The 18,383-nt window shown below is 45.9% G+C and overlaps 1 protein-coding gene across 1 annotated transcript; it reads left to right on the top strand.

Annotated features, from left to right (window-relative positions):
- Positions 1-2,789: 2,789 nt before the first annotated feature.
- LOC121535543 (carbonic anhydrase 4-like) lies at positions 2,790-17,269 on the top strand. Its single transcript, XM_041842719.1, has 8 exons — positions 2,790-2,856; positions 2,948-2,974; positions 3,163-3,333; positions 4,929-5,077; positions 13,176-13,271; positions 13,384-13,462; positions 13,624-13,787; positions 17,063-17,269. The coding sequence occupies exons 1-8, from the start codon at positions 2,790-2,792 to the stop codon at positions 17,267-17,269; spliced, it is 960 nt and encodes a 319-aa protein (XP_041698653.1).
- Positions 17,270-18,383: the final 1,114 nt, after the last annotated feature.

Genomic DNA, 18,383 nt, shown 5'->3' with positions numbered 1-18,383 from the left:
ATACAGGACTAAGATTGAATCCTACTACACCGGCTCTGATGCTTGTCGGATGTGGCAGGGCTTGCAAACTATTACGGACTACAAAGGGAAACCCAGTCGCGAGCTGCCTGGTGACGCGAGCCTACCAGATGAGCTAAATGCCTTTTATGCTCACTTCGAGGCAAGCAACACTGAAGCATGCATGAGAGCACCAGCTGTTCCGGACGACTGTGTGATTACGCTCTCCGTAGCCGATGTGAGCAAGACCTTTAAACAGGTCAACATTCACAAGACTTCAGGGCCATACGGATTACCAGGACGTGTACTCAGAGCATGCGCGGACCAACTGGCAAGTGTCTTCACTGACATTTTCAACCTCTCCCTGACCGAGTCTATAATACCTACATGTTTCAAGCAGACACCATAGTCCCTGTGCCCAAGAAAGAGAAGGTAGCCTGCCTAAATGACTACCGCCCTGTAGTTCTCACGTAGGTAGCCATGAAGTGCTTTGAAAGGCTGGTCATGGCTCACATCAACACCATCATCCCGGAAACCCTAGACCCACTCCAATTCGGATACAGCCCCAACAGATCAACAGATGACGCAATCTCAATCTCACTCGAGACTGCCCTTTCCCACCTGGACAAAAGGAACACCTATGTGAGAATGCTATTCAAAGACTACAGCGCAGCGTTCAACACCATAGTGCCCACAAAACTCATCACCTCCCACTGCAACTGGATCCTGGTCTTCCTGACTGGCCGCCCCCAGGTGGTAAGGGTAGGCAACAACACGTCTGCCAACACATCCGCTGATCCTCAACACGGGGGCGCCTCAGGGGAGCGTGCTTAGTTCCCTCCTGTACTCCCTGTTCACCCATGACTGCGTGGCCAAGCACGACTCCAAAACCATCATTAAGTTTGCTGACGACACAACAGTGGTAAGCCTGATCACAGACAATGATGAGACGGCCTATAGGGAGGAGGTCAGAGACGTGGAAGTGTGGTGCCAGGACAACAACCTCTCCCTCAACGTGAACAAGACAAAGGAGATGATCGTTGGCTACAGGAAAAGGAGGGCCGAACACGCCCCCATTCACATCGACAGGGCTGTAGTGGAGCAGGTTGAAAGTTTCAAGTTCCTTGGTGTCCACATCCCCAACAAACTATCATGGTCCAAACACACCAAGGCAGTTGTGAAGAGGGCAGGACAACACTTTTTCCCCCTCAGGAGACTGAAAATATTTGGCATGTGTCCCCAGATCCTCAAAAGGTTCTACAGCTGCACCATCGAAAGCATCCTGACCGGTTCCATCACTGCCTGGTATGGCAACTGCTCTGCATCTGACCGTAGTGTGCTACAGTGAGTTGTGCGTACGGCCCAGTACATCACTGGGGCCAAGCTTCCTGCTATCCAGGACCTATATACTAGGCAGAGGCAGAGGAAGGCCCAAAAAATTGTCAAAGACTCCAGTCACCGAAGTCATAGACTGTTCTCTCTGCTACCGCACGGCAAGCAGTACCGGAGCGTCAAGTCTAGGTCCAAAAGGCTTCTTAACAGCTTCTACACCCAAGCCTAAAGACTGCTGAACAATTAATCAAATGTCCACCCAGACTATTTACATTGACTCGGTACCAGTACCACCTTTGTTATTTTGTGTTATTTTTTATTCAATCTTTTACTTTAGTTTATTTAGTAAATATTTTCGTAACTCTATTTCTTGAACTGCATTGTTGGTTAAGGGCTTGTAAGTAAGCATTTCACGGCAAGGTCTACATCTGTTGTATTGGGCGCATGTGACAAATACAATTTTTGATTTGATTTGATTTATACTTTTTTGGGGCAAATGCTAGCAACAACATAGAGTGGAGATTTTAAAGATTGCACATTCCCTGGTAGGTAATTAGAGCATATTGAGCCTCCAACCTTTGTTATCTCGGACATGCAGCGCATTTGTCCACTAGAGATTACAACCTTGTGAAAGTTATTACTGAATCAGATGCAGCTGAGAAGAAACTAAACATGAAATTGGTGAATTTTGTAATAAGCCTGGTAACAAGCATTTGTTGTTACACCTCTGTAATTACTGACTGCAATTTCCACCAGTTACATGTTGTTATTACAGTGTAACTAGGAGTTATTTCAATTATCTACGCTACTTGTTAAAGGGTAATTACACATGTAATAAGGACCACTTAAAATGAAGCGTTACCATTGAATGCAATGACTGTAAGTCACTCTCGATAAGAGAGTCTGCTAAATGACCAAAATGTAAATGTAAAATGAAAACTTGCAAAGTACACTGGGTATTATACTAATGAGCTCCCCCCCCAAACAAGACCAAATTTGGTTGGCCGGACCAAATCTGAACCAATCATATATATCTGTGTTTAAAAAGTTTGGAGGGTACAGTACAGTACAGTAGAGCATAGTAGAGTAGAGTCCAAACTTGCCAAGGATGTTGAAAAGTGGTTGAAATTCGGTCAGTCCACTCTGGCCTTGATTTCAACATCCACAGATTAGTAGATTTTTGGTCCGGTCTGGACTGGCCTTGATTTTAGCGTCCATAATGTCCACAACGTCCACAAACATAGACGTCTATGTTTGGATCAAATCAGGTCTGGTCCGGACTGGACCAAATCTGAACCAATCAAAGACGTCTATGTTTTTTGGACGTTGTGGATGTTGTGGACATTGAAATCAAGGCTGGTCCAGACCGGATCAAAACTCTACATCTCAAGGTCAAATGGACATCCGGCGTCAGTGTTCAGTGGGCTCTCCATTTATAATTGCCTTTCCCTTGCTTTCAGATGAATCGACTCGTGGTTATCGATGCGGCTATATTTGTCCTCACTGCAATCAGTGCTGCAGGCGGTTGTAAGTGATTATTTTATTATTTTGTTGGCCTGTGACTGTCTTCTACTATTAATTTTGTGACTCTTTGCATAACTTTTCCCCTTCTTATCAGCGTGGTGTTACCATGATTCTAGTTGTGGTAAGTATTGGTTTTACCCCCCTGGTTACAGTGTAATTTTTATTCACAAATTGGACGTGAAGCATTTGCTTTGAAATTATTGTGATGGCGGTGGATAACAGACTATAGAATTAATGTGTTAGCATATAATATGACCCTTATAAAATTATGGTACATTGACACCATGGTATGATTGATTATATGTTAAGATGACACCACTTGGCCCACCATTGCCTCTGGTAATTGCAACGGATCCCGACAGTCTCCCATCAACATCGTCTCCGCATCGGCACGGGGCGATGCAACCCTGACTACTTTCACCTTCACCAAATACGGAGACATCACTACGATGAAGAATATCAAGAACACTGGCAAAACCGGTGAGGAGAATGGATGGATGCCTTGCCTTTTCAATCCATACACACAAAGTCCCCACTTGAGGAAAATCTACAGTGCATTCGGAAAGTATTCAGACCCCTTGACTTGTTCCACATTTTGTAATGTTACAGCTTTATTCTGAAATGATTGAAATTGTTTTTTCCCCTCATCAATCTACACACAATATCCCATAATGACAAAGCAAAAACAGGTTTGTGTACATTTTTGCAGATTTATATAAACAAATATATGGAAATATCACTTTTACATAAGTATTCAGACCGTTTACTCAGTACTTTGTTGAAGCACATTTTGGCAGTGATTAAAGCCTCGAGTCTTCTTGGGTATAATGCTACAAGCTTGGCACACCTGTATTTAGGGAGTTTCTCCCATTCTTCTCTACAGTTACTCTCAAAATCTGTCAGATTGGATGGGGAGCGTTGCTGCACAGCTACTTTCACGTCTCTCCAGAGATGTTTGATTGGATCAAGTCCGGGCTCTGGCTGTGCAACTCAAGGACATTCAGAGACTTGTCCCGAATCCACTCCTGTGTTGTCTTGACTGTGTGCTTAGGGTCGTTGTCCTGATGGAAGGTGAACCTTCGCCCCCAGTCTGACTTCCTGAGCGCTCTGGAGTAGGTTTTCATCAAGGATCTCTCTGTACTTTGCTCCGTTCATCTTTCCCTCGATCCTGACTAGTCTCCCAGTCCCTGCCGCTGAAAAACATCCCACAGCATGATGCTGCCACCACCATGCTTCACCGTAGGGATGGTGCCAGGTTTCCTCTGGATGTGACGCTTGGCATTCAGGCCAAAGAGTTCAATCTTGGTTTCATCAGACCAGAGAATCTTGTTTCTCATGGTCTGACAGTCCTTTAGGTGCCTTTTGGCAAACTCCAAGCGCTGCCATGTGCCTTTTACTGAGGAGTGGCCATTCTACCATAAAGGCCTGATTGGTGGAGTGGTGCAGAGTTGGTTGTCCTTCTGGAAGGTTCTTCCATCTCTACAGAAGAACTCAGGAGCTCTGTCAGAGTGACCATCGGGTTCTTGGTCACCTCCCTGACCAAGGCCCTTCTCCCCCGATTGCTCAGTTTGGCTGGGTGGCCAGCTCTAGGAAGAGTCTTGGTGGTTCCAAACTTCTTCCATTTAAGAATGATGGAGGCCACTGTGTTCTTGGGGACACATGGCTTGGTTTTTGCTCTGACATGCACTGTCAACTGTGGGACCTTATATAGACAGGTGTGTGGCTTTCCAAATCATGTCCAATCAGTTGAATTTACCACAGGTGGACTCTAAACAAGTAGTAGAACATCTCAAGGATGATCAATGGAAACAGGATGCACCTGAGCTCAATTTCGAGTCTCATAGCAAAGGGTCTGAATACTTATGTAAATAAGGTATTTCTGTTTTTTTTGTCATTATGGGGTATTGTGTGTAGATTGATGTTTATTTAATTTATTTGAGAATAATGCTGTAACCTAACAAAATGTGGAAAAAGTCAAAGGTTCTGAATACTTTCCGAATGCACTGTATGTACCAAACCAGGAACTGGTTCGAAATGGAACCAATTTAGTTTTGTTGGTCTTTTCTTTATTTCAGTCATAGTCGAGCTGACGAGTGGAGTCCAGATTACAGGCGGGGCCCTGTCTGAGGCCTATGACAGCCTGCAGTTTCACCTGCACTGGGGCAACGGTACCTCAGTCCCTGGGTCGGAGCACACAGTGGATGGAACCCGCTACCCCATGGAGGTATGGGAAGGTTCAACACAACATTGCTACTTTCCGATTCTCTACCTTTCTCCAGAAGTGTCCCTTCATTCACTCCCCCTTTCATGGATTGATGCAAGCATGGCTGGAGGGAGTTTCCACCATATGCCAAACACTAGTCCATTCCTTTTAAATTCATGAAAGGAAGTGTATGCGTACACTTAGGGAGAAAGGTAGAGAATCTGAATGTAGCCCATGTCACATGGGGTGACACTTCTCATACTGATGCACATCAGTGGCGGTTGGTGCCGTTTAAGATGAGGGATGACGATTTTTATTTTTATGAGCATGGCCTTATTTCTATTACAGCATATTGGATGACTGTCATTCATATTCAATTCACCCAGCTCATCGATAGGTTTAGGCTACTACATGATACTCAAATTTTCCCTATACACATCATGAGGTTGCTACAACCTAGCCTATGAATGAAAGTTTACAATGTAGGTGCACAGGTCGAGATACAATTTTGAGTAATCAATGTGACAGACAGTGACACATTCAATACCGCCTTGCACACTCTTGCCTGCATCTAGCTGATCTAGGGTGTAATCATTAGTACAACAGTTACAAACGAGAGTTTCTATTGGACAAATTCAGGTATGTTTATCCCTGTTTTAATCCGTTTGCTTACGTTTAAGAAGCGTTTTTCAACAGAATCGGCGGAATGAATAAACCCCTGATCACATATAAACACAGTTCACTTTCATAGCAGCCACATAAACAGCATGACTCATTTGCTCGTTGTATAATTCCTTCTCACATCGACGCACTCTCCTCCTCTCACCTTCTCCATTTGCTTGTGGACATCAGTGGACAACACATCAGCTGTCTGTAACCAGGCGGAAAAAAAATTCCAAGCCAAACCTTCATATCATAACAGCTAACCGCTACACACAGCCTATATCGTTGTCACCATAGCTAACGTCATAGTCAACATAGCTACTAGAACTAAAGTGTTAGTAAACCTGCTACAATCATGCAGTACAGTGTATAGTCAGCAAGCAGTTGAGCAGTTACAATAAATTAATAAAACCAAAAGCTTACCTTGACTTGGAAGAGTTCCAGTGTTGGATAGCCATAGCCAGATAGCTAACATAGCACCCCTCTCTGTTTGAGTAGGCTAAACTTGCTAGCTAGATTAGCTAGCTATGCAAGTGAAAGTAAAAAAAATACAACAAAATATAGCTAGCTCTCTCTCTCTCTCTTTCTTCTCCTTCATTTTTGTAAAAATGTATTTGTTCAAAGCTGTTCAACTATTGTCTTTCTCTCCCTTTGAGTCAACTACTCACCACATGTTATGCACTGCAGTGCTAGCTAGCTGTAGCGTATGCTTTCAGTACAAGATTCATTCTCTGATCCTTTGATTGGGTAGACATCATGTCAGTTTATTCTGCAAGAGCTCTGATAGGTTGGAGGATATCCTCCGGAAGTTGTCATAATTACTGTGTAAGTCGTTAGAAGGGGGTGAGAACCATGAGCCTCCTAGGTTTTGCATTGAAGTCAGAGGAGGAGGGAAACTAGCTGTCCTCTGGCTACACCATGGTGCTACCATAAAGAGTGCTATTGAGGCTACTGTAGACCTTCATTGAAAAACAGTGTGTTTTAATCAATTATTTGGTGACGTGAATATACTGTATTTTGTATCGTTTTATCTAAAAAGGATAACTTTTTTAATGTTTCACTATTTTTATTTTCATGAAATTCACTGAGGAGGATGGTCCTCCCCTTCCTCCTCTGAGGAGCCTCCACTGATGTACATATACCGTACTGCCATGGATCAATGTCATGTTCTTCGTTTAGGCTTAGTCCAGTCAGAATGATTTCCCCCCGGCCAAACTGCAGCCCCGCCACTTGGTTTACTAGAAAACTGACGAATGGGGAAATGTAACTACTCTCAAGTCTGACGGTTGTACTGAGCTTATGAGGCATGTATAAGTCCTATTGGTCAATAATCAGGGGGCATATATATTGTAACGACCCTGTATTGTGTTCTGTGTTCATGGGTGTGTTATCGTTCTCATGGGTGCTAGCAGGGGTTAAATATGCCAGGACAGATGGAAAGGTTGGGGGGGTATGATGGGTAATCCCGCGGGGTTTTGAAAGGCTTAAATAGGGGTTACGGTCTCATCTCTCTTCGCTTCTGTTCGGGACCCTTGATTTGACATGTTCTATTTGTGTATGTTCGAGGTTTAGCGGCGTGGGTTGTGGCCTGAACAATAGCCCATTCAGGAATAAACCTGTGTTCTGCCTGTACACCTGGTGCCCGTCTCTCTTTTACTTTATGACCCAGCAGGGTCATTACATTGGTGTCAGAAGTGCTTTCGAACGACGGGATAGATCGAGATTAGGCGAGTTAGCTGTTTCAGTATAGGCCGTGGTTAGCTTTAGCGTGACTCGCATTTACGGTCATGATGATCGGGGCGAGGCGGAAAGTTAAGGAAGAGTCGGACAAAGTGTCCGTTGTGGGCTCGGGTGTACCCGGTCGGGAGGGTCAGGCGATGACGGCTGTAGAAGAGCTGGAGAGCCACATGGCTGGAGTTAAATTGTCAGTCAGCAAGATGGCAGAACGGGCGGGTTTTCCTTCAAACCGCTCGACCAGAACAGACGTCACGGCGACGGAGATATCGACGTCACCGCGTGCGGAAATGGCTGGGCCCCCTTATGTAAACAGAGGTGGCAGCGCCCTATTGCCATTAGCCACGGTAGCGGCTAAACTTCCAAAGTTCAATGGACAAGGTAAATGGGAAGTTTTTTTCACTCAATTCGAGTTGTTGGCTAGAGCCGGGAGGTGGTCTGACGAGACGAAAGGGTTACAGCTTGCCCTGAGCCTGTCAGAGGAGGCGTCGGAATGCCTGCTAACGCTAGCCCCGGACGAGAGGGGCGACTACGGTGCGCTAGTGGAGGCATTGGGGGCCGTTTCGGCAGCGATGCACAGCCCAACATGCTGCGGATTGAACTGAATAACAAAAAGAGACTTCAGGGGGAATCATTAAAGGCGTTGGCAAGTGATATTCTGAGCCTGACCAGGCGGGCTTATGCAACTATGCCGATTGGGGTGCAAGACGAGCTGGCACGGGACAGTTTTATTAGAGCGCTCTCCCCCACCGAGCTGGGTAAGCATGTGCAGATGTCGGACCCAGCATCTCTGCGGGCTGCAGTGGAGATAGCCAGGAAGAGGGAGCTGATCTGGGGTGAGGGAGTGAGAGTGGAGGTTGCCAGTCAACCAGAGGTGAGAGCAGCGGCGGCCGGGGTGCCGGGGGTCACCAAACCAGAGTGGGTCGACGAGTTGGGAGGGTTAGTCAAGACCGCTTCGCTTGTCATTGAGAGGGGCTCCAGACAACATCGCAGTGTCAGCTCAACTTCCATTGTCTGCTGGGGTTGTGGCCAGCCTGGCCACATTCAGCGGGAGTGTGGCAGATTCTCCAGTCAACAGGGAAACATTTACATTTACATTTTAGTCATTTAGCAGACGGTCTTATCCAGAGCGACTTACAGTTAGTGAATACATATTTTTTTATACTGGCCCCCCCGTGGGAATCGAACCCACAACCCTGGCATTGCAAACACCATGCTCTATCAACTGAGCTACATCCCTGCCGGCCATTCCCTCCCCTACCCTGGACGACGCTGGGCCAATTGTGCGCCGCCCATGAGTCTCCCGGTCGCGGCCGGCTGCGACAGAGCCTGGATTCGAACCAGGATCTCTAGTGGCACAGTTAGCACTGCGATGCAGTGCCTTAGACCACTGCGCCACTCAGGAGACGACAGCGGGTTCTCGCGCAGGGGGCAGCGCGGGCCCATTCCTCCGCCCCCGAACCCACAGTAAGCAGAAGAGGTACCCAGCAGTGCAGGCAAGAGGGTGGGGACCTGCTTCCCCAGGGTGTAGCTGCCACCGTGTTTCCTAGTCCGGTAGTTGTGGTGGGACGTACCACCATTGGGGACTTCTGCAATGTCATCGTCAAGGTAGAGGGGGTGGAATGTTTGGCCCTGGTCGACACGGGCTCTACAGTAACCCTGGTGAGACCAGACATACTACCTGTTGGGGTGCGGGTGGAGCCGACCCTTGTCCAGCTACGGACTGTCACGGGGAGCTAGCCCCCATGTTAGGGAAGTGTCGGTTGTCTGTGACTGTGGGGGAGAACTGTGGGGTGTCCGGTGTGGGTAGCAGCGGTACAGGACCCCTGTATACTGGGAATGGACTTTTTGAAAAACTGTGGGGCTCAGTTGGACTTAGCTTCGGGCACTTTGAGGCTGTCGGGGGGCCCACAGTGGGAATGTCGCCTTCGGGAGGGCCAGCAGGGGGCAGGGCTGTCCCTCCGTCTTCCTCCAAGCTTGCCGAAACTCCACTGGTCGTCCCGGCTGCTCCTTGGTCGTTGTGCCATCCCAGCAGCTGTCTCCGGCGGCAACGACCTTCACTCCCCATAATGGTGCAAGCACAGGCATCCCAGTAGCTCAAAACACACTGGCTCCTTCACCCCATCAGCCCGACGGGGGAAGGAGGAAGTTATCGACGCCCGTTGAGGCTGTGTGGCTGAAAAACTGTCAAGGTCTGGACGAGAGACAACAGAGACAGTTAAAGCAGCTGCTGTTTGACTTTAAAGATAGCTTCGCTTGGGGGGAAGATGAGGTAGGGCAAACGCACCTGGTTCAGCACGACATCGACACTGGGGACAACCAACCCATTAAAATTCGGCCCGTCGCATTCCCCTTGCCAAGAGGGAAGCAGCAGCCACAGCTATTGCTGACATGTTGCGGGCTGATTTCATTGAGCCATCAGATAGCCCATGGTCCGCGCCGGTCGTCATGGTGCCTAAGAAAGGGGGTAAACTTAGGTTTTGTGCGGACTACAGGGGCCTAAATTCTGTCACCATTAAAGACTCTTACCCCATACCGAGGATCGATGAGTCGCTAGACCACGTCAGAGGGTCCTCGTGGTTCTCTTCCCTTGATCTGCGCAGTGGCTACTGGCAGGTGCCCCTCTCGCCTGGGGCACGTGAAAAGCGGCCTTCTCCACGGATAGGGGCCATTGGCAGTTCAAGGTGCTGTGCTTCGGGCTTTGTAATGCTCCTGCCACCTTTGAGAGGCTCATGGACAGAGTGCTGGCGGGGGTTCCGAGAGACGAGTGTGTCGTGTACCTAGACGACATATTGGTACACGGCACGTCGTTTGAGGGGGCACTGGGGGCACTTAGGCGAGTGCTGGAGAGGATCTCGGGGGCGGGGCTAAAATTACACCCGGAAAAATGCCATTTCATGCAAAGGGAGTTGGCGTTCCTGGGTCATCAGCTGGGTGGTGAGGGTATCAGCACGATGCCAGACAAAGTGGAGGCTGTGAGGGGGTGGCCAATTCCAAGGGGAAAAAAAGAGGTTAAGAGCTTCCTGGGTCTGGCATCCTACTATCGTAAGGGTTTGCGGGGATAGAAGCTCCTTTGAACCACCTTCTCAAGAAGGACACTGTTTTTCAGTGGACCGAAGAGCACCAGCGGGCGTTTGAGGCCCTCAAACGTGCCCTGGTGGAGGCCCCTGTCCTGTCCTCACCAGACCCAAACCGTCCGTTTATCCTGGACACCGACGCAAGCAATGAGGGCTTGGGGGCCGTGCTGGCTCAGCGTGGTTCTGACGGGGAGCACGTAGTAGCTTATTACAGCAGAACTTTTGATAAGGCTGAAAAACGCTACTGCGTGACAAGGAGGGAGCTTTTGGCTGTCGTGGCAGCAGTACGCCATTTCAAGTACTACCTGGGGGCCTGCCGTTTGTGGTGCGGACGGATCACTCCGCCCTGCAGTGGCTTCTCTCCTTCAAGGAGCCAGAGGGTCAGATCGCCCGCTGGTTGGAGGAGCTGCAACCCTACGACTTCCAGGTGGAGCACAGGGCCGGCCTTCGCCACAGCAATGCAGACGCCTTGTCCCGCCGCCCGTGTGCTGAGGACGGCTGTGGGTACTGTGCCAAACGGGTGGAGCGAGAGAGGGAACTGTGCATGGAGGAGGGAGTCACCGCCACGGTGAGTCAGCTGAGTGTGACAGAGTGCCGGGAGCTTGAGGCTGTGGACGTCGGGGAGTGGAGGCGTCGCCAGGAGGAGGACGCAGAGCTGCGTCCTGTGCTGGGGTGGGTGGAAGAGAGAAGACAACCGCCATGGGGGGAAGTAGCCCCTCTATCACCAGTCACCAAAGGACCCTGGGCTAAATTCTCAGTCCTTAGAGTGGCTGAGGGAGTGCTCCAGAGGGGGTGGAAAAAGCCAGCTACTGGAGAAATGACGTGGCAGGTAGTGGTTCCCAAAAGGCTGCAAGGGAGCGTGTTACAGCAGCTTCACGGGGGAGTAGGCGCAGGGCATTTTGGGGTCTCCAAAACGTTAAAGCGCGTACGTAAAGGCTTCTATTGGGCCAGGCACAGGAGGGATGTGGAGGACTTTTGCAGGCAGTGCGATGAGTGTGCTGCTAAGAAAGGACCTCCAGGTCAGTCACACGCCCTCCTACAACAATTCCCAGTAGGGGAGCCCATGGAGAGACTGGGGGTAGACATAGTTGGACCGTTTCCAACCACAGACAGCGGTAACAGGTGGATTCTAACTGCTATGGACTACTTCACCAAGTGGCCAGAGGCTTACGCTCTCCCAGACCAGGAGGCAGAAACAGTAGCTGATGCATTGGTAGGGGGAATAATCAGTCGGTTCGGGGTGCCACAGTCTATACACAGCGACCAGGGGAGAAACTTTGACTCACGGGTGTTCTCAGAGTTGTGTAGACGGTTAGGCGCGGAGAAGACGCGCACTACTCCGCTTCACCCCCAGAGTGATGGGCTGGTGGAAAGATTTAACAGAACATTAGCACAACAGCTGGCTATCGTTACCTCAAAACACCAGAGAGATTGGGACACCCACTTACCGTTTATTCTTATGGCATGTAGGTCGGCTGTTCAGGAATCGACTGCGTGCTCCCCAGCGCTACTAATGTTAGGTCGTGAGTTGCGCACCCCAGCCGAACTGACGTTTGGCCACCCTCCTGATAACGACGACGGGGTTTTGCCTGGCCCGAACTATGTTCGTCGACTGCAGAACCGGTTAGAAGCGGCTCACACCTTTGCAAGAGAGCAACTCGAGAACGCAGGAATGCGCCAAAAGCGCCACTATGACTCACGCGCTAGGGGGAGGCACTTTGGAGCGGGAGAACGCGTGTGGCTTCACAACCCCACGCGCAAGAAGGGGCGGTGCCCAAAGCTGGACAGTGCCTGGGTGGGTCCGTGCCTGGTGATAGAGAGAGTGGGGGAGGTGACGTACCGGGTGGAGGTTCCCCCACGGGGCAGGAAGGTGGTGGTCCACCGGGACCGATTGGCGCCCTACAGAAGGAGGAAAACGGTAGGGAATGGAAGTGAGGACTCTGATGTGAGCACACGGGGACAGTCTAGCGAGGAGACTCTAGTGCAAGCTGAGCCTGGGACGGGGGCTGCCTCTTCGGAGGGCGCTGGAAATGACATTGGGGCAGATGAGTGTTCTGGGGGTCCACCAGTGAGAGTCAAGGGGAGGCACAAGAGACTGATGCGACCTCCGGGTCGTTTTAAGGATTTTGTTTTGTAACCCTAGGGGCTAGGGTTTAGAAAGGGGGGGGCTATGTAACGACCCTGTATTGTGTTCTGTGTTCATGGGTGTGTTATCGTTCTCATGGGTGCTAGCAGGGGTTAAATATGCCAGGACAGATGGAAAGGTTGGGGGGGTATGATGGGTAATCCCGCGGGGTTTTGAAAGGCTTAAATAGGGGTTACGGTCTCATCTCTCTTCGCTTCTGTTCGGGACCCTTGATTTGACATGTTCTATTTGTGTATGTTCGAGGTTTAGCGGCGTGGGTTGTGGCCTGAACAATAGCCCATTCAGGAATAAACCTGTGTTCTGCCTGTACACCTGGTGCCCGTCTCTCTTTTACTTTATGACCCAGCAGGGTCATTACAATATCATTAATTGAAATGACCCTTGAACAGCTGTAAATATGACAGATTGTAGGCTACCTTTTTAAATGTATCATTACAACGTTTGAATTTTCCAAAGGATTCAGAACTTTTTAGATCAACTGTTATGCTTCACCTTTCAGTTGCACATAGTAAATGCCAAGTCTTCGCACAACGGTAACACGACCACGGCCGTTACAGATGGCACTGGACTCGCAGCTCTTGGCTTCTTCATAGAGGTGAGTGGATGCTTTAACCTTCCTAGAAATGGCATCCATTTTTCCACAGTAGATTGGATATTTCAATGTTTTATTGCAGTTTTTTATTACTAGTCTGTATTTTTTGCAACAGGCCATTCCGGGCAATGTGACTGGTTCACCAGCAGCCTGGAAAACTCTGACATCCTACTTGGCCAACATCACACTAAAAGGTGAGTGGAGAGATTTGACTGGTTCTGATTTGATCAAGAACTACTTCCTCAAAATAAAGTTTGGAAAAGGGATTCTTTTTTTCTATGGATTCAAAATGAGAAATGTTCTTGTTCCATTTCAGTAGTATATGATTTTAGTATTTTTCTCTCTCTTCCTCAAGATGAGTATGTAAACATTACTCATGCTATTTCATTGGATGAGCTCCTGGAAGGTGTGGACCGTACCAAATACTACCGTTACCATGGATCCCTGACCACTCCAAATTGCAACGAAGCCGTGGTATGGACCGTGTTCAAGGACCCTATCAAAGTCAGCCAGGACTTGGTGAGTTTGTGAAACAATAAACTGAACAACATTTTTACCAACTAGATATTTTTATATATACAGTACCAGTCAAAAGTTTGGACACACCTACTCATTCCAGGGTTTTTCTTTATTTTTACAGTTTTCTACATTGTAGAATAATAGTGGATACATCAAAACTATGAAATAACACATATGAAATCATGTAGTAACCAAAAAAGTGTTAAACAAATCAAAATATATTTTATGTTTGAGATTCTTCAAAGTAGCCACCCTTACCTTGATAACAGTTTTACACACTCTTGGCATTCTCTCAACCAGCTTCATGAGGAATGCATCAGTCTTGAAGGACTTCCCACATGTGCTGAGCACTTGGCTCCTTTTCCTTCGCTATGAGATCCAACTCATCTGAAACCATCTAAATTGGGTTGATATCGGGGATTGTGGAGGCCAGGTCATCTGATGAAGCACTCCATCACTCTCTTTATTGGTCAAATAGCCCTTACACAGCCTGGAGGTGTGTTGGGTCATTGTCCTGTTGAAAACCAAATGATAGTCCCACTAAGCGCAAACCAGATGGGATGGCGTATTGCTGCAGAATGCTGTGGTAGCCATGCTGGTTAAGTGTGCCTTGAATTCTAAATAAATCAGAGACAGTGTCACCAGCAAAGCACCCCCACACCGTCAAGCCTCCTCCTCCATGCTTCATGTTGGGACCCACACATGAGGAGATCATCCGTTCACCTACTCTGCGTCTCACAAAAACATGGCGTTTTGAACCAAAAATGTCAAATTTGGACTCATCAGACCAAAGGACAGATTTCCACCAGTCTAATGTCCATTGCTCGTGTTTCTTGGCCCAAGCAAGTCTCTTCTTCTTATTGGTGTCCTTTAGTAGTGGTTTCTTTGCAGCAATTCGACCATTAAGGCCTGTTTCACACGGTCTCCTCTGAATAGTTGATGTTGAGATGTGTCTGAGGTGCAATTAACTCTAATGAACTTATCCTCTGCAGCAGAGGTAACTCTGGGTCTTCCTTTACAGTGGCGGTTCTCATGAGAGCCAGTTTCATCATGGCGCTGGATGATTTGTGCGACTGCACTTGAAGAAACGTTCAAAGTTCTTGGAATTTTCCGGATTGACTGACCTTCATGTCTTAAAGTAATGATGGACTGTCGTTTCTCTTTGCTTATTTGAGCTGTTCTTGCCTTAATATGGACTTGGTCTTTTACCAAATAGGGCTATCTTCTGTACACCACCCCTACCTTGTCACAACACAACTGATTGGCTCAAACGCATTAAGAAGGAAAGAAATTCCACAAATTAACTTTTAACAAGGCACACCTGTTAATTGAAATGCATTCCAGGTGACTACGTCATGAAGCTGGTTGAGAGAATGCCAAGAATGTGCGAAGCTGTCATCAAGGCAAAGGGTGGCTAGGTTGAAGAATCTAAAATCTAAAATCTATTTTTATCTGTTTAACACTTTTTGGGTTACTACATGATTCCATATGTGTTATATCATCGTTTTGATGTCTTCACTATTATTCTACAATATAGAAGATTGTAAAAATAAAGAAAAATCCTGGAATGAGTAGGTGTGTCCAAACTTTTGACTTGTTATAGATACACACACACACACACATATATATATATATATATATATATATATATATATATATATATATATATATATATATATATATATATATATATATATATATATATATATATATATATATATATATATATATTTTTATATATGTATATATATGTATGTGTGTTTGTGTGTGTGTTATTATCAAGTAAAATAAATATATGGACTCCAACATGAAACTATGGACTATTTTCCTCATCCATATCTGCTTTTGAAACATAAAAGTACTGATTCAGAAATATTACTCAACATGAGCTTTGTAAGGGATTACACAGGAAGGGTGAAAATGTCATCTCCACTGGGGTAGTACAACAAAATATAATTTCTATAGCTAGGTTTCCATCCAATTGGCGATAGATTTTCATACGAATATTCTAAAATCTGCATTTAAACAATATGCAAATTGTCCCAACAGAGATGTGTTTCCATCAAATTGACTTGATAAAGGCTTTGTGTGATGACGTAGTGCACATAATAATAACTTTTACGATTTAAATCCCATGTACCGAATAACAAATAGAAGTTAAATGGGTTTCCATCGCTGATGGTTTTGTCACAATTTAATTGCATTATGTAGCGAATGTGCCCACTCTGATAATGGCACATGCATGGTTCGCATATACAGGGCGGGTATAGCCTACATGATGAGATTATTATGGACAAAAGAGACCGATTATTTTTATTTGTCAAATGGCATCCAAGCATCGATCATCATGTCACCAGAATAAGACCCTCAATATTTATTGGAAAGCACCATCAAGCTCATCACCGTGCACTTTCATCACCCTGTGAAGTTCATCATAACTTATTTTATCCGTAGCTTAATAACCTGCATGCTTTCATCGCGTGACTCCAAGTTTACTTTAATATGATAGTTATTATATATATCAATATTTGCGCATAAAAGCGTTTCCACCACCATTTCTCGCAAAATACATTTTACCGACACAAAAAGATCCCACCTTGTCTAGCATATTTTGTTTTGTCGACATTTGGAAAGTTTACCAACAAATTTGCCGGTCGTGACATTTTTTATCTGACATTTGTTGTAGGTTGGATGGAAACCTGGTTTATGTGATGTACTGTATTCTTTGCCTCTGCAAGAAGTCATGAACATGCAGATCCCATATCTTAATTTGAGTCAGTTTCGCCAGCAGGAAAATAGTCCTGCAGCAACAGGAATTATTAATTATTAATTCATGGACATTTTGTATAGGGGTTGGTACATTTTCGTTAAGGCAAATCAAGTCTGACATTTTTAGGTGGAAATTACAAACTTTAGAAGCCTTTTAAAATATTGAATACAGTACAAGTTTGCATTTCTTGCTGTGCAGGAAAATTCCTGCAACAACAGAATGATCAAATTAAGATATGGCCTCTGTACACATTTCAGAAATGTGTCTTGTTTTAATCCAACTTTTAACCAAAATGCAATGACATGTATTAAAGGTGTTTTTTTCTATGTATTTATTTGGAGAGCAATTTGCCTCAAAGTTGAGTTGATTTCACTTTACTTGGCAGCTAAACAAAAATTAGATGATGAACTGACGTCCATGCCCAGTGAGTAAAGCCATTGGGTCAGCCTGATGTCACACTTATGTCTGTGATCCAATATGCAATTAATTAACCTTCTCCCCTCAGATTGATATCTTCAGCACAACAGTGCGCATTGAACACAACTCCACCTCTGACTTGATGACTAACATCTTCAGAAACATCCAGACTGTCAACGGCTGGGTGGTGACGACCCAGCCCAGCTCAACCACAGCCCTGCCAGTGTCGGGAGCCTCCACAACGAGCTCCTCTCTGGGCATCGTGGCCCTGGCCTGCATGCTGCTGACGGTTTAGTCTCACCTGAAGTGCTCTGCCATATCTCCATTAACCCTCAAGCTACCAACGTATTTTACATACACCGATTACCAACTTGGGTCAAACATAAAATTATCCTTTATATAATGTGCAGCTTTTTTCCAATGTACAATCCACATTAGTACTAAAAAGCTAATTTACCATAATTTGATTAAAGTATTATTTAGTTTTCAGAATTTTAAAGTAAATATTAATGTTGTCATATTTATCTGGTAAAAACAACTGCCATTTAAGGGGTAGTACACCAACATTCTAAATATACTTAATTTGACTGACAAAAAGTCATTCAATTCACTTCAAAAAGTGATCCTGAGAGACATTTACCTAAAATATTGCTTAGTTTTCTTTATTTACTGACCACACAGCCAGCACCAGCATCACTGTTGGTGAAACAATGGGAGTGGTAGGTGCTATGGCAGCATTTTAGCATAGCATCCACAATGTCATAATATGTTGTACATATAGAATATTGGAGGATATTATAGGAATTCTGGTATTTATATAACCTTTTCAGTAGAATAGTACTATTTCAGAGAATACACACCAATACACACTATGTGTCCATTCAGAGGGTAGCGAATTTCTGTATTACAGTTCTACCAAGTATTCATAACACTGACAGACATTTATGAGCTGGTTTGACTGTAACTAAGCATATATCTAAGGTCGTTTTGATTTTGTACACAGTCTTACCTAGTTATAACCAGTTATAACCATAGGCGAGTACATAAGGTGCTCCATCTCTGCAGGTGATCTGTCTATCTGGTCAAAATCACTGATACAGTTCCACCTCCAACCTCTGATGATATGTATAACTTAATATTATGTATCCAGAGAAACCTGGATTAAAATACATACTTATTTGCCCTAGAATAGCCATAGAATAGCTAATTTTCGGAGTATACACACTAATACCGTTCTCTTTGTAGATTCAGAGCATATCTGTTCTGTATTGCATTTCTATCAAATAGTTATACCATTGGCAGATTCTGCATACCATTGGGCGATTTTTATTTACACAAAAATAAGATAATTTTGGTTTTGTACACAGTCTTACGATACGTGGTATATAAAAGTACAATCTTAGGTGAGT

The sequence above is a fragment of the Coregonus clupeaformis genome, chromosome 21 (assembly GCF_020615455.1).
Source record: "Coregonus clupeaformis isolate EN_2021a chromosome 21, ASM2061545v1, whole genome shotgun sequence".
In the NCBI taxonomy this organism is placed as follows: domain Eukaryota; kingdom Metazoa; phylum Chordata; class Actinopteri; order Salmoniformes; family Salmonidae; genus Coregonus; species Coregonus clupeaformis.
The sequence above is the reverse complement of the archived record's forward strand: the minus strand, read 5'-3'. Positions and strand labels throughout refer to the sequence as shown.

Coding starts and splice junctions, on each gene's coding strand:
- LOC121535543 (XM_041842719.1), top strand. CDS start 2,790: ATGAATCGACTCGTGGTTATCGATGCGGCTATATTTGTCCTCACTGCA. Junction 2,857..2,947: donor AATCAGTGCTGCAGGCGGTT/GTAAGTGATTAT, acceptor CCTTCTTATCAG/CGTGGTGTTACCATGATTCT. Junction 13,788..17,062: donor TCAAAGTCAGCCAGGACTTG/GTGAGTTTGTGA, acceptor TTCTCCCCTCAG/ATTGATATCTTCAGCACAAC.